Source organism: Hydractinia symbiolongicarpus, chromosome 5 (genome assembly GCF_029227915.1).
Source record: "Hydractinia symbiolongicarpus strain clone_291-10 chromosome 5, HSymV2.1, whole genome shotgun sequence".
Classification (NCBI taxonomy): domain Eukaryota; kingdom Metazoa; phylum Cnidaria; class Hydrozoa; order Anthoathecata; family Hydractiniidae; genus Hydractinia; species Hydractinia symbiolongicarpus.
This window is the reverse complement of record NC_079879.1, coordinates 9,608,114-9,623,511: the sequence shown is the minus strand read 5'-3', so window position 1 is coordinate 9,623,511 and position 15,398 is coordinate 9,608,114. Positions and strand designations below refer to the sequence as shown.

The 15,398-nt window shown below is 35.0% G+C and overlaps 1 protein-coding gene across 1 annotated transcript; it reads right to left on the bottom strand.

Moving 5' to 3' along the window:
* Nucleotides 1-272: 272 nt before the first annotated feature.
* On the bottom strand, nt 273-14,743 carry LOC130644647 (brefeldin A-inhibited guanine nucleotide-exchange protein 3-like). The gene is made up of 24 exons (XM_057450331.1): nt 14,504-14,743; nt 12,565-12,616; nt 12,268-12,349; nt 12,040-12,174; nt 11,693-11,761; nt 11,013-11,123; nt 10,904-10,931; nt 10,687-10,783; nt 10,277-10,387; nt 9,867-10,173; nt 9,658-9,776; nt 9,158-9,510; nt 8,767-8,892; nt 7,560-8,623; nt 6,659-7,013; nt 6,179-6,325; nt 5,861-6,065; nt 4,900-5,440; nt 4,636-4,815; nt 3,471-4,395; nt 3,169-3,277; nt 2,714-2,945; nt 2,437-2,564; nt 273-2,193 (listed from the first exon to the last, which is right to left on the bottom strand). The coding sequence occupies exons 1-24, from the start codon at nt 14,610-14,612 to the stop codon at nt 1,134-1,136; spliced, it is 6,645 nt and encodes a 2,214-aa protein (XP_057306314.1). The 5' UTR covers nt 14,613-14,743; the 3' UTR covers nt 273-1,133.
* Nucleotides 14,744-15,398: the final 655 nt, after the last annotated feature.

The window sequence follows — 15,398 nt, the reverse complement described above, 5'->3', positions numbered from 1 at the left end:
AAATTGTAAAAGTCCCTGCTGCGATATATTCATTTTCAACATTTGTTATTATTATTCCGAATATTTATACAGCTTAGCCACTTCTGTGTTCGAAACACTGTTAACAATGTGGGTCCTGTGTTCTGAAAGTAAACATTAGATATACACCGCCATTGCCTATCCAATTTCACCTCACATGGCATGGGTGGACCCGTAGCTGTGGTAAAGACACTTGCTGGACATGCCCGCGCTGTGGAGCGAACCACGGACCGGTTACCTGCCCTATTTTATGAGAGTGTTTACAATGATTTCGTGATGACAGTTAAATAAATTTAAAAAAAGGTCTATTAGGATGGACCAACGAAATCATTAACAAAATATTCGAAATCAAACATCCTTTGAAGTGATCGTCTTTCTTTTTAAGAAAGTGAATTTTCTACGGGATATACAGCTAGGCGAATTTAATCTGTTTTCTACAAAGATTGGCACTGTGAATAAAATTACACTGAACGGTGTCAAATATTCACATTCACAAACCTAAATCACTTCACCTGTCTCCATATAATTTTCATTTTGACATTCACATTGCATGAAAGTTTACATGTTTTTAAGAAAACAAAAAATTATTATTAATAATTGTATATATTTTACAAAACTACATATATAACTCGAATAAATTATTTTTTATATTTACAATATATATTTTCATCATAAACTACTTTGGGCCTAAAGAAATACGTAATCATGTTTTTCATTGATCCACTTCCAATGCATAAAAATGGGTAAAAGCTATCAAAAACCATTTTTTTCTTTTGTGATACGTTATCCATTTTCTGGTCATGTGATGACTTTTTTGTCCAGTAAACAAATTAGGCTTTGATCCGATGACTATTAGTTTAGAAAAAGCAAACGCGCCGTCCAATTTATGAAAAAGTAATTGGTCAAAAAAACGTGCTTAAATAAAAAGACCACAGGAGATGAAACAGTTGGGATTGAGCAATTAATATCACTTTTTTTCATACAATTACATCATGGCGAAGATTTCCAACAAATACAAAAGATCTAAAATTGCTACTTGCCTTTACTGGAATAGAACAGATTTGGGTACGAATACTTTCCCGTGGATAGGTTGGAAAATTGAGATGAAATAAAAATTATATAATACCATAAATCGCACCACAACGACGTACAACATCACAAACAAGTTGTCGAACTTTTGGATCATGAACAGTGTTTATTAAAGACGTCACGGCTGGAAAGACGGCAGGAAGCACCGTCTTAAATTGCAATGTCGGTAAACCTAATAGTAACTCCAGCATACTGATTATCAGTTGAGACCAAGCCGCTAACTGTAAAAGTTCATCTTCACGTCTCCTTGCATTCCGATTCACGTCGCCGTCGCTTTCCGTCGTTTCATTTCGTTTCTTATGACGGAATGGAGAAACAAATTTACTTTTTTCAATATGAGTTCCTTTAACGAGTCGAGTAATGTCTAAACTTTCCTCTGAACTTTCAGTACCGTTATGTTTTTGTGGCGAGTTAAGAAGAGATGAAAAACTCGCTGAGAATGCATCTTGATACCCAGAATCCTGTTCGGAAAATATATCCGACTGATGGAGTTTTTGATACGTGTCGCTGATTTGATTGCACGCGTCGTATAAACGACGGATAATCCAATCAATATTAACATCACCCTTGAGTAAATCACGATACCTCCCGCCTTGTATTGACTTTGGTGTCTCGATTTTCATTGGACTTTCTGGACTAATTTCCAAATGAACTTTCTCGCCTGTTAAAATTCTTTTAATGTTCGAGATAGAAAAGTTTTCTCCGTCGTGTCGTGAAATTTGAAATAAAGTATTCAAATAAAATGCAAAAGATGTTATGGACTGTCGGAGTAAATTGGATGGTGTTGAAAAGCGCGCAAGTTTTTGGACGAGTGAACGTAATCCTGGACGAACATTATACTCGTTCGCGATGCTGTATGATTCCATGAGACAGTCAAACAAGATTCCAAGATTTATCGGTGATAAATAACATAAGAGTCCTGGTAACGAACTATCCTCATTATTTCTTTTGATTAAACCTGATTCGGTTATCGTTGATAGAATAGACCCACGAACTGACTCAGCACTTTCCAGAAGCATGGAACCAAGCATCTGTACCAAGATCTGATTGGCTAATAAGCTGACTGTCAATGCACGGAAGGTGATTCTATAACAAGTGCAATATTTTATTGGAACACACATACAATAGCTATGAACTTAAACCTAACATGAAATTTGCATTTGCTGTTTGCCAAACGATTTTACCAATCACACTTGTACGACGGCAAACAAATCTTGTTGTAAATATCAAGAAAACCCTTCGAAACCCATTGTGGCTTAAGTTACTTTTGTCTATTTTAAAATTTTATATTTTTAAGGGAAAAAAAACTTAATGTGATAATAATTTTACCTTATTTTTGTACTATCAGTTTCATCAGACGTGGAAATGACAAAAATATAAGATCGATTGTCATCCTCATCTAATGCAGTTTCAGACCATGGCGATGATGCACTGATTTGCGATTCCAACAAAAATACCTAAAGCAAATAAGATTATTGTCAGAGAATGTATCAATGATGCTTTACTTCTTCCTTTCCTGAGCATCGTCTCTTCTAAATCTAACTCGTTATAAAAAATATATGCATATCCCTTTAGATTCCATGTTGTTCCGTTAATTAGCGTATACCTGTTCTGCAATTTGCATCAGTCTGACATTTTCTAGTGGAGTCACATCTCTTCTCGCAACGATCTTTACCACCATTCCATTATCTCCACTTACGCTGGTGGAACCACTTTGAAAACACGAGCACAATTCTCTGGCATATGAAAGTGTCGATTCTATTATCTTCGTGATTCCTTTACACAGAATATGCCAAAGTTCTTCTGAAAATTGAGGGCCGGCAGAAAGAAGTAAATGTCTAAAATGCAAAAACAAAGCTAGTGCTAAACTAAACTACCCTTAAAAATGGTTTACTTTTTTTTCATTGAATGAAATTAATATTATTTGAATAGACACGTATTTTCACTGTAATATATAGATTTCTTTCACAGAAATGAATGAATGAACGAATGAATGAATAAATGCAGGAATGAATAAATGCACGAGTGAATGAATGGATGAAGTCACAATGTGACACTCACCTTAAACACGAACAGCCAAGCCTAGCAATAGTTTCGATAGGCTGGGAAATACACTCATGAAACAGATCGAGTAACTGCTTCAACATTACTGGAACACAATCTGTAGCGCCTAAAAGATACAAAAAAAATTAAACTACAATCTATTTCTTCAAATTAATCTGGTCATCTTCACTGCATGCTTAAAGGCTGCATGGTAACCTATGTTGGAAGAATTCCTCAGTAAATATAAATAAAACTCATTTAACAGTCGTACTCCATTGCAGTTTGGCCTTCTAAGGTAACTCTAAAAGACTCTATTTTACCTTCAACACTAAGAAAATGTCCAATCTCTTCTACAACCAGCTGAGTTGCTAGCCCACATGCATGCTTGAAATTATTCAGTGTGCTATCCCAGTACGACTTTTTACGAGAACCTCTTTGAACCCAGCAATGCAACATGGGTAATACCAAGTTCGAGATAACAAACATAGAAAAATGAGGACCAGGAACAGTTGTAATTGAGCGTAGTATTTCGAATAATAGCTCGATAATCATTGGTTGAAATTTCTTTGGACTTGTCGTCACGTTGGTTGTTAATCCTTCCAGCAGTAAAAACCATACCCTTAGAATACCAGTGTCGTCTATAGCAACGATGGAACTAGCAGTGTGAGAGGGATGGTTTTTATTCTCGTTATCAGGGCTCAACGTGCCAGATAGAGTGCTTGAACTTTGTGACCAAGAGTCGTCCCAGACCTTTCCTTGTGATTCCGCCATATTAACGAGCAAGATGGAATAAGAGCCATAGAAGATAGCGCTGGAGGGTTGAATGTAGATGTTCGAAAGACGTTTCGAAATTTGCGACAAGACGTTGAGTGTTGGTTCACATAATTCACTTTCCGACGGCACTTCGCTTATGCTACTGTCCGTCTCACTCCGATCATCGCTTTGGGCGTAGTGAGTTAGTTCAAATGAATCGTCTTCATCTGCTGTATTTCCGCCTCGCAAGAACTTCAACAAACACAAGATGGCGCTCACAACAGCGGATGAAAAAACATTCGTGCTTTTAACATTGACAAAATTCTCAATTATGTTAAACACCAGTTTGCGTCTTTGCTCACAATCGTTAAACTCTTCGATGGCATGCCTATTGTAAATTTTCGTGTTGCTCAATGCACCGAACAACGACCTCCATCCAGATTTTAACGACTGACTAAAACCCTCAACTAATTCATAGAGGGTGTAAAGAATCTAAAAATATCAAAACACAATGAAGAAAACATATCTTTCTCAGCGAAAACTTTTTCGTGCAAACGATTTTTTATTCGTTAATCTAAAATAGATTATAACATCTGGAATAAGGCAAAAGAATAGTAATAAGAATAAATAAATAAACGGGACGGGCATTCTATGTTAGGAAAATGCCTTCTATTTCTCAGGATCAGTCAGTTTTAAAAAAAACGTTTATCGCGGTTTAAAAAGCACCATTACCTGATCTTGTATCTCATTGTCACACACATCTAAACCCATCAACGTATTAAACGGTTTAAACAAAGAATCGTAAAACCAAAAATGAGGAAGCTCTGATCGTCGTTTTAACATCTCACTTAGTATATCATGAATCGAGGTAAGTGCGACCTTGGATACATGTCTAGCCTTATGATAAGCAGCCTGAAAAGAAATAAAAAATTCTGTGATATAAAAACCTTAAAATGAACAGTAAATAGAATCGTTCCAGGGGGCACAAAATCATACCTCGATCAAGTGAGACGAGATAATTGACCACGCTTCCATTACGTGAATTAGCGGACGGTTATTATTTCGTGCACATCGTAGCATGACATCACAAATATGGTAGAGATGCAGTGTATTCATTGTGATCATTTGTTGCTGAATAGTATCATTATCTTGCGGAGAAGACGTATCAAAATTTATAAACCTGTTTTCTTTCCCATACAGTTGTTGATGCGAAGCTTCCGTGAGTGCATGTAAAAACGCACGAAATGCACGAATCGGTAAAGTTGTGGCGGCCATGTCAAATAAATTATCAACAGCACTTGACAGGGCGTACACTGCCCGGCATGCGTCTTCCGCTGTTAAAACGCCATTCATTCCAGGAGTTGGTTTTTCTGTCTTCATAGTGCTATCGATTGACATGTCACTATCGGCTATACTCAACACGTCTGACATAGGCGATGCGGCGATCGCAGCTGCATTCTGCGTGGAGGATGACACGGATGATGTTTCACTCGAGTTAAATGATGCATGTTCAAGATGGGAGATATACATACAGCATCTAAAAAAAATACAAAATGCAGACGATAAGAAGACATATATACTTTGTAAAAATTGCGTCTTTTCTCTGGTATTATTTAAAACTAGTCGATGACCAGTGGAAAAATCCGCGGGTTCGCCCGTCCTTTTAATACCTCATTACGTGTGTTTCTTAACTTGCGGTACCATTTTGCGTGACAGACAAACAGACGTATACGGGTATTATAATATAGACTAGTCGTTTACCCATGAAAAAATCCACGGGGTCGCGCGTCCTTTATATATCGCATTTCGTGTTTCCGTAACAGGACGTAGCTTTCGCGGGCACACAAACAGACGACGGCTATTATTAATGAGACTAGTCGTTATCCGTGGTAAAATCCACGGGGTCGTTCGTCCTTATATTACACGCTTTTTTGTTAATTAATACAGCATCACCTACCTGAAGACATGCATCCATGATTGTGGAGCATTACTACCCAACTCCAACCCAGCTGCCAGCAAAGCATCCATACTTAACACGTGCGCAGCGTGCAATCGAACAGATCCCATCACACCTTGCGAGCGATATTTTTTATCATTGAAAAAATCGCCACAAGAGGCAACAGCTAATCGAGACAAAATCATGTCGCAACGCGATTGTATATCTAAAGGGAAATAGGAAAACTTTTATAGGCAAACCAAATTTGCATAAATAAAATTTTTTTGTCTTGCAACAGTGTGTGATAGATTCACAGAAACGGAAGTATTTCTAAATTACCCAGAGTGCAACATAATCTTGCCGCTCTTCTGAAACCGTCAAGACTCAAGCAAACCATGTCTCGGTCACGTGATAAATGTTTTCTAGCAACTGGCGAGTCGTTGTTGCTTCCTAACATCATGGCCAATCCCACAGAACCATTTCCAGCTAATAAAAAAAGTAAAATACGTCAGTTATACAGAACAATTCATTGCATTCACCTTCAATGTTCTGAGTCTAGCCAAAATTGTCAGCAGTCCCAAACGATAATTGTTTAATATCAAGCGCGAAGGTGTGACCATGGAGGTATTTACAAAGTTCTCAAAGTGCAGATATTACCTTTCAGGATGCAAAAGATGCCCTAACTTGTTACGATGTGGAAGTCCCCTTTAGAACAAATTACTTTTAATGGAAGTATTTTTCTTCTCATACTCATACACATTCTAATACTTTCTTTAAAAGTCAGTACCAACGAAAAAACTAGTCGCGTAATAACGTTACCGATAATTTTCGTTGTTGTATCAAGCGCTACAGCCAGCACTTCTAAGGCTTGGTCCCAAGTGCATAACAACAGCCTCCGCGCAAATTTCGTCCCTTCTCGTTTCGCCGGCATCGTAAAATCTGTTTCACCCTTAACTGGCGACACGTTCGACTCTTTCAACCGGCTTGGATGGTGCGTATAAATGCTTTCTGATAGCAATCCTACCAGTGCGCGATTCGTTTCGTTGGAATTTGATTTGTAACCAGCTTTCGACAAAATATCGTAAGTGATAACGAGACGATACACTTCTCGCAACCATATCTTCGATAGTCGCACTTTCACGCCGGAAGATATGATCGAATCGATAAATTGATCCTAAGAAAAAGAGTCAATAATACACCCATTTAAGAGAATCTAAATAAGGATAGAGAAAAATCATTTATTTGCTCGTTGTTGATTTGACTTGATTCTGTATTGAATTTAATCTTTCAGTTCCCTTGGTGCGTTTAACACATTTTCTTTATATCAGATAACTGAAGATTGTCGTCCGTGTGGCGTTAGAAACTATGAAATCAACTAACTTCAAAATTGGTAATTTCAATTCTGTCCTGTTTAGTTTTTAAATTGCAACAAATAATAGGCTTGTTCTTAAAAATACGCTTTGTATTTAAAAGTTATGCAGTTTGATAAAACAAGCAAGACTTGATCCTTAGAGTGGTCCGCAAGATCTGACCCTAAGAGTGGTGCGCAAGGTCTGACTCTAAGAGTGATTCGCAAGAGCTGACCCTTAGAGTGGTTTGCAAGATCCGACTCTTAGAGTGGTTCGCAAGATGCCACCGTTAGAGTGGTCTGCATGGTCCGACCCCAAGAGTCGTCCGGATTCAAGAAAGAAGCATCAAATGTAAGATTAATCTTTCCTACCTGTGCTAGTGGTATAGTCACACCTCTCTTCTTATAATATCCAGACGTGTTAAGAGTATAACTGAGTTTTAACGTTGCATAGACTGTCTTGTACACACCATCAGCATTCAGAGAAGGGTCCTTTTCAGTTTCAACTTCGTTGGAACTTATTTCATGCGTTCGCACAGTTCCAAAGTTTGGAACGTTCTTGCGTTTTAAAGTCATACATGAAACAGCTTCACAAACGTCCGAAGCAAATTGTTGTAACGCTTCATCGGCCACTGATGGCTCTGTGGCTGCTAAAACTGAAGGTAATATACCAAGCAAACATCGCGCAAAATTTCTGGCTCCTTCTTTTTCACATTCCTCAACAGATTTCTCTGGTTCTATTTTTGGTTCTTCTGGTTCGGGTTTAACGATTTTGGGTTTAGATTTCGGTTTATGTGTTTTCGGGCTTGGTTTTTGTCGATGTAACCTACTAAGTGGAATGCCATTAATAGTGGTTTCTTTGGAGGGAGAACCTTGTTGATTTCTCAAATCTTTCAAACGTGGAATCTGTCTGCTCTCTTGATGATCAGTCGCTGGTTTGTCTTTCGAGTTCATTTTGTCGTCATCCTTAAAAGAACTGCTTCTTCGTAAGATGGGTTTGGGAGATTTTAAACCTTCATCAGTCATGGGTGATTCGGACCCACTTTTTGAATTTCTTCTTCGAAGTCCTCCAAACGCAAACGTATGCTCTTTCTTTTTGTTATGCCCTGCTTTACGTGAGTGCGAGGTTTTCCGAAACTTATCAAAAAATGCAAAGTCTACTTTAATATCTTCAGCTTTAAATATGTCCTTTTTCTTGATTTCTAAACTTGAGTATGAGTTTGTTCTCCTCAATGGGTGTTTTATTACTGGCATTGTACTACGTACATTTCTGGGTTTTAAATCAACAGCAGAGTAGGAGCGTTGTACTTTGCTCGAGCTTAAGTAATCTCTTTGTGAACCACGTTTTGATTTGGACTTAAGACCAGAATCTGTTCTAGACTTTATCCCAGAGTAATGTAATTTTGGCTTTGGAATGCACGATCGTCTTGATGTATCTAAAAAAATATAATAAATTAGCAGGTAACAAAGAAAGAGAAAGCGATAAAAACAAAATTCAATAGTAACTTTATTTCAGCAAAATTCGAATGAATTTTTGATGAAGTTCTTAAATAATTTGAATCCTTTCAAAAAAAATTACCTGGTTTCAACCTTCCTTTGTTATTCGGACTGGTTGAATAACTCTCAATTATTCTTTCTTCATGTTCAGGTGCCCATGTCACTGTTTTTGGTGTCATCATGTTACCACCTGACTCATCGTCACTTTCTGAAAAGTGAATATATAAAGGAATAATAAAAATTCCACATATCAGGTAATGACCAGAGTTTGGTATAATTTTTCAAAAAATTTTGTATTTGTTTTTAATTTCACAAATTTGTAGCTTACATACAGGAAATATGACTTCCCCAAGTTTACTAAAAATTTTATCTTCATCATTTAGTGCCTATATACCACATGATTGCAAGAATATAAGTCTAATAAATCCATGCTCAGTTAATTTCGCAGCATATTGTTGATAACAAAATTATACCTAGCATTTGATCGTGTTCAACATAATCCATCTGCCATCTTATATGTTTAGGTTTGTCCGGTTTTTCATCAAGTTCACTATCACTTTCTGTATCTGAACCTTCCAAGTTTCCACATTTCAAAGACGGTCCATGAAGATTTGAGCCATCATCATATGGAACAGCCTTCCCATACAATTCCATCCAATTATCAGGTTCTTTTACCTTGGTTAATTTCTCTATTTGATCATCAGAAAGGCCACCACCATTACTTAAATCTTCGAGAGTTCCAAGAAGAGCAACAACACAAGCCACACTTGCACTTGAAACTGTTGCTTCATTATGATGGCATGAGTCTTGGATGCCATCCATTATTCTACAAACAAAATGGAGCATTATTTTTTTGATACAAAAAAATTGTTATACAGAATAACATATAGGAAGTGTGATGTGCATTTTCTGAGTAAGAACTACAAAATTTTGAGGATTTTATTGCTAATTTTATTTTTATAATTTTACTTACAATCTGAATAAATCCAAATCCGTTTTTCGTTGTTCAGTTGGTGACTCAGGTGTGCCAGGTATTCGGTCATTTTTTGTTGGACCTGCCAAATCGTAAATTCTTTGTGGGCTTCCAAGCAACTGTTGGTAAAAAATATAGTATCAGTAAATGTAAAAAATGTCTTAAATATAAATTCTGGGATAAGAACTTTAAAACTATGTAATACATACCTCTTTAATTATTTTTAAAGCTTCTATTCTGTGGTGTGATGGAGGATATAGAATTATGCGATGGAACAGAGATTCAAGTGTGGGTCTCAAAGATTGCATTGTACCAACCAAACGAACCAGTTCTCCTGCAATAGCATATATTGTGCGAGCAATAAGAGGAGTTGGGTATTTACCACCTTTGTTATTCCCACCACGTGCACCTCTACCTTCGTCTGGAAAGCCACTGTACCCGACAGGTTTACCTCTAGTATTCACATCTGCAGATGGTGAGCCAAGCAATTGGATTAAGGATGGGCATAAAATTTGCCTGTTCAAAATATGATGAAAATGTATAACAACTGTAAGGTACTTGACACAACATTTTTAAATTTTGTTATATCCTACTGATTAAAAACAAAATAGTGATTTACCAAACTAAATTTACAAATTCTCTATCTTGCTGCATTGACTTGGACAGATTTAACAACATAACTTGTACAGATTCCAAGTACAAAGCCAGAGCATTACTTTGTTGCGTTGTCCTGAAGAGATAAAAAATTGTAAAAAATAACCTTGAATTACCGTTGCAACCTTTGGACAAATTGTCAAATTGTATCATTACTAGTTGTTAGCCCCTGCTTTTTATACTGCCTTGCTACTTGTGCAGCTACACTACCATTTTGCGTAAGAGACAGACGTATACGGTTTTAATATGGATAAATCAGTGCATTCGAGTTTGAAAGGTGGAATGTCAAAGATTTTAAAACTCAAATAAACTTTGTGTATGACTGCATAATATTAAAAAAACAGACAGCTCAATCAAAAACTCAAAATCACTTACGATGAAAAAGATTGAAGTTTCATGCTAAAATATTTCAGAAGAGATACTACATCTTGACTTAACAGCTTTGTTTGATCTGCTCCGTAATTATCAAAATCTATGATTGCAAGAAAAAATTAATTAACACATGTAAACAAATATAAACAACATGTAGCAAACATTATTTACAATAATAAAATTTTGTAAAGCAACAAACACAGACAAACAAGAGACTTACGTTTTCTCATAATTAATGTTTTCTGGTGCTATTAGAAAGAAAATATGAAAGCATCTTTAATAAGATGAAATGTAAAAAGCTACTGGATAAAACTTAAACGTGCACTTACAGAACTGTCTTGCAAACGATGACATAAAGAACTTAACATTTGTGTTAGCGTTGCACGACATGCTGTTTTAGTTTGGCTTTGATGAGCTCGAACGTATGTTTCAATGCAAACCTGAGGTGAATAAAAAACAAATATGTATAACCATTATATAAAGAAACAATCATATTTTTAGGACTGGTAACTATATTTTATTAAGTTATTAATTATAAATCTTCTGGTTTGTTCGCTATGCAGGGACAACATTTAATTTTAACAGTGCTATTTATTGAAGGGCAGTGATGTGAGAGCAATGAAGTGAGTATAATTATTTTATATATATGAACAACTTTTTCACTTTTCCTACCATTCTGTAATGTTACAATTAAGGAAAATTTGTATATAAAGAGGAAAAAAGAACCAGCTTTTTCAGACAAGAACTTCAGTATTCCAGTATAAGTACACCTGCACATTAGTATTTAAATATTTGCAATTTATCATTTTGTGTGACAAGTGATCATTTTGTTAATAAGAAATTCCCAAGAAAAGAAAGAATAGAAAGTAATTTTTATATATGTAAATAAAGAAAAAGAGGATAGCATGACAAATTATATACATATACTTTATTAGCTGCTTTTTATTAGCTTTATTAACTATAAGATATATAATTCTGATTATTATAGGATAACTAAACAAATCTTTACCTCTGCAATCTTAATGAGATAGTCATCATGAACCTCACAGGACTCTGAAGATGTTATTAACAGCAACAGCTACATTAAATTATATGATGAAATAGGAGAAACAAATTTACTTTGTATTTCTACAACTATATGCCATTAACAAATATCAACTTTTTTGGACTCCTAAATTAGGTGGATTTTTAAATAGGTGATTGGTCTGTTGAATTTATGCGGAGCAGACAGAACCGACACGTCTAAGACAGAGTGAGACCCGATGGTGCAGGAAGGTCTAAGATTTAGTTCACATTATGGTTCTAATTGTATTCTTATATCTTAATATTATTAAAGAGTTAAAACAATGTAGCAACCTTCATGACTTCCACTTGTACTTCATCTGAGAGAGATGGTGTTGACACAACTGCATTAAAAAATTGCACTGGGAACTGATATTCAACTTTCTCATTGTGACCATTTGAATGAAATCGTTCATCGGATAATAATTTCTGTATGAAATAATAACTTTACATGTATACAATCGAATAGCAATTATCAAATTAATAATATAAAATAAAAACCAAAAATAAATAAAGTATTACCTGAAGTCCACTGACAGCCAATGTTGCCAGTTTTGCAGATCTGGATTCAAGGGCTATTTTGAATGGAAGAAAGCATGTCTCTCTAAAAATAAAGAGCAGAAGTATTTTGTATATGCTCCAATAACACCTTAGTCTATATATATCTACATATAGTCTGTAATTATTGCCTGTCGAAATGCCCACTTATTCATTCAAAATTAAATACATGCCCAGAGCGTTTATTTGACCATTTATGAAAATGTTGATTTTAACAACAAGGTGGATTTTAAACTTTATTAATAACAAGCAAAAATATACCTCAATTGATATGGTTCAATTCGTCGATTATTAGCCCAATCATCCAAATATTCTAGAAAAAATTTTTTTAACATCACATTTAAAACATTTGCCATTCTTATAAATCAAAATTATAGAAGATCATAGCTGGAAATCTATTGTCTTCTTACATTCAGTATTTTCTTTTATGTATCACATTCCTATATGGGGGTATGCACATTCCATTACATTCCCATGTGTGTTTTTAACATAACAAAAAACTACTATTTATAACTAAAAGTCTGTGTCATTCATTTCAATCATTTGCTTTTAATTTTTAGACATAAGTTTAAGCCTAAAATACTTCGCTAAATACATATTTTCAGGCAGGTTTTATATCCAGGTAGGAAATTATTTTAGACATGCGCCACAGTAGAATAAAAATTAACAAAAAATTTCTATGTAAGGGACAGACAGTGAAAGCCTTTCTAATTGATATAGACACCTTGCAATTGTGGGCAAGAATGCAGAAATGTACATAAAGCAGGCAGGTAAATTGCATTCCAATCCATTCCAAGTTTTATTTTCTCATTTAGTTGATTGTGGAAGTTCCATCTATAATTCATCCATCATATATTATGTATGTTAAATATTATTTTGTTTTTGTGACTTTTTATAGTCTAATAATTTAGTGCAATTTAGCACTGTGCAAACAAGTCCAGGGCCCACGCTACCGGGGGGCCAGGGGGGGGACTATAGCCATGTAGAGACCATGGGCATATAGGAATTTTTTGCATAGCAAAATTTTTTTTTGTTAATTTAAAGATAACCACCTGCTCCCTGCTCCATGGAATTAATTAAGTAAATCAAATGAGCTTTTACCTGTACCCTTAACAATCGAAAGTGAACGAAACCATTGCAGTAAGCATAATATCAACATTTTTGTGGAGGAAGAAAATTAGTTTATGCTGAAGTGTTTTTGTGTGATACATTTTCATAAGAAAAAACAACAAATAGTGCAAAATCAGGCTTCAAATTAGGGCTAAAAAGTATCTTTATATTCTATAATAATTACAAACATGTAGTTCAATAACTTTGTCAAAATTTCTCAAGAAATATTAAAATTGAAATTTCTTTATTAAATGATTTGCAAATACAGGATTTCAGTTCAGTAATTCAGTCACGTCGCAATTCTAGGATCCGGGTTAACATGCTTGAAATTTTCGATTGTTTTCAACAAAAATGACCAACATATTTAAATTCAGCACCAAAATTTATGGAAACATGCAAAATTTCAAGTTTATACACTAAGCACAACTGCCTCTATTAGAAGCCAAACTTTTGATGTTTTATAAAGAAATGACCACACAAATTAGTTAGATATTATGGTCGAACTCTTATAAAATTTAAAAACTTTAAAATAAAATAAATCCTGTTCTAATAATCCTTCGGTATTCTCCTATGTTATATAATTTTTGCTGATAAATCCAAATATGCCACTCATTTTTCTTAAAAGTTCCTTGTTTTCTTTTTCAAAATTTGGTAATGTTAGCTAACCCAGATCCGAGAATTGTATTAAGCCACACACAGGTCTTGCCTTGTAGCAAAACTATACTAAGTTTGAAAGCATTATAAATACAAGGGTAGTGGTGTGGTGTTATGGGGTTTTATTCCTGTGACCAAGAGATAATAGTATAGCAAACTATCTCAAAACTATGAACATTGACTTCAGTACAAAGGAAAATAGACCCCGTAAAGTTGTTTTGATTTTGTTTTCTGATTTCTGAGAAATAACAAGGACCTAAAAAACCATCAATTAAACGGACCCACAATCTCCGTCATTATCAAATACAGGCCAAAACCCCCAATGATTACAATTAGAATGCCGCATAAATAAATGACTAAAAACCGGTAACAATCCAAACATGTATAGACGCATTTTCTACCTCCGAACAAAGATAGATAAAACAAGTTACCATACCAGAAGCGCTTAAACAAGCTTCTCGTAACCCTTTATGTCGTGATACGTTAGCATCTTGTGTTAACTCGGCAATTATATCTTCAATTTTAAACCCAATTTCACTGACCATGCTTCTATCGATTTTAACAACTTTAAGAGTCCAATTGAAAAGCTATCTCTACATTTTTTTTTACATTTTATTATTTATTGCATATTATTTTTATTTATTTTACCGAAAAATTTTAAACGTTGAAACATTCGTAGAGTATCAATGCTCAAAATCAGTGCGAGTTGCGACTACCGAGGAAGCACAATGCTTGATCTTTCGAGCATAGCGACGGGTAATTTTTATGAAGAAAATATAAGAGAATCTTTAAAGAGATCAAATGGTTGTGATCAACGAAGGGTGAAAAAAGAGCTACAGTTTGCTGCAAAGCAATTTCGTCGTTCCAAATAAATCATAATTTTGCCACTTTTCATGATTCTAATATTTTAAACATACGGAAATTTTTTTAATGGAGACCGTTCTGGAATTTGTGTTAAATATGTGTTGAATAATTAAATAATTAAAAGTGCTTTTGGTGAATATAAACAATTTTTAATAAATATTAGTGCGCATGAAATTTTAAAACTGTGTTAAATTTGATACGGTTGACACTTTCTGCGTTCGTATTTATCGTGAGCTCCTAGCAAACGTTTGCAGAGTCAAACATTTCAAAATTAGTTTTTTAGCAAAAAGTGCTCCCCCTGGTCTACATGTTCCTCCTCCGACCTAGTGAATCTCCTCCAAGGATATTTTTCTACTGCATTTGTAACAAACATTACGTTAATTTAATCACAGAATTTAATAATCTACTAATAGACTAAACGTTTGTCCCATCAACCTCGACCCCAGGACCCCTGTTTGGTTTTCAAT

What these genes read in the sequence shown, in the direction of transcription:
- LOC130644647 (XM_057450331.1), bottom strand. Translation starts at nt 14,612, where the DNA reads ATGGTCAGTGAAATTGGGTTTAAAATTGAAGATATAATTGCCGAGTTA. An exon ending in GATTTGGATTTATTCAGATT is followed by an intron (nt 9,511 to 9,657) that starts GTAAGTAAAATT and finishes TTTTGTTTGTAG; the next exon opens with AATAATGGATGGCATCCAAG. An exon ending in TGATGCAAATTGCAGAACAG is followed by an intron (nt 2,565 to 2,713) that starts GTATACGCTAAT and finishes TATTTGCTTTAG; the next exon opens with GTATTTTTGTTGGAATCGCA.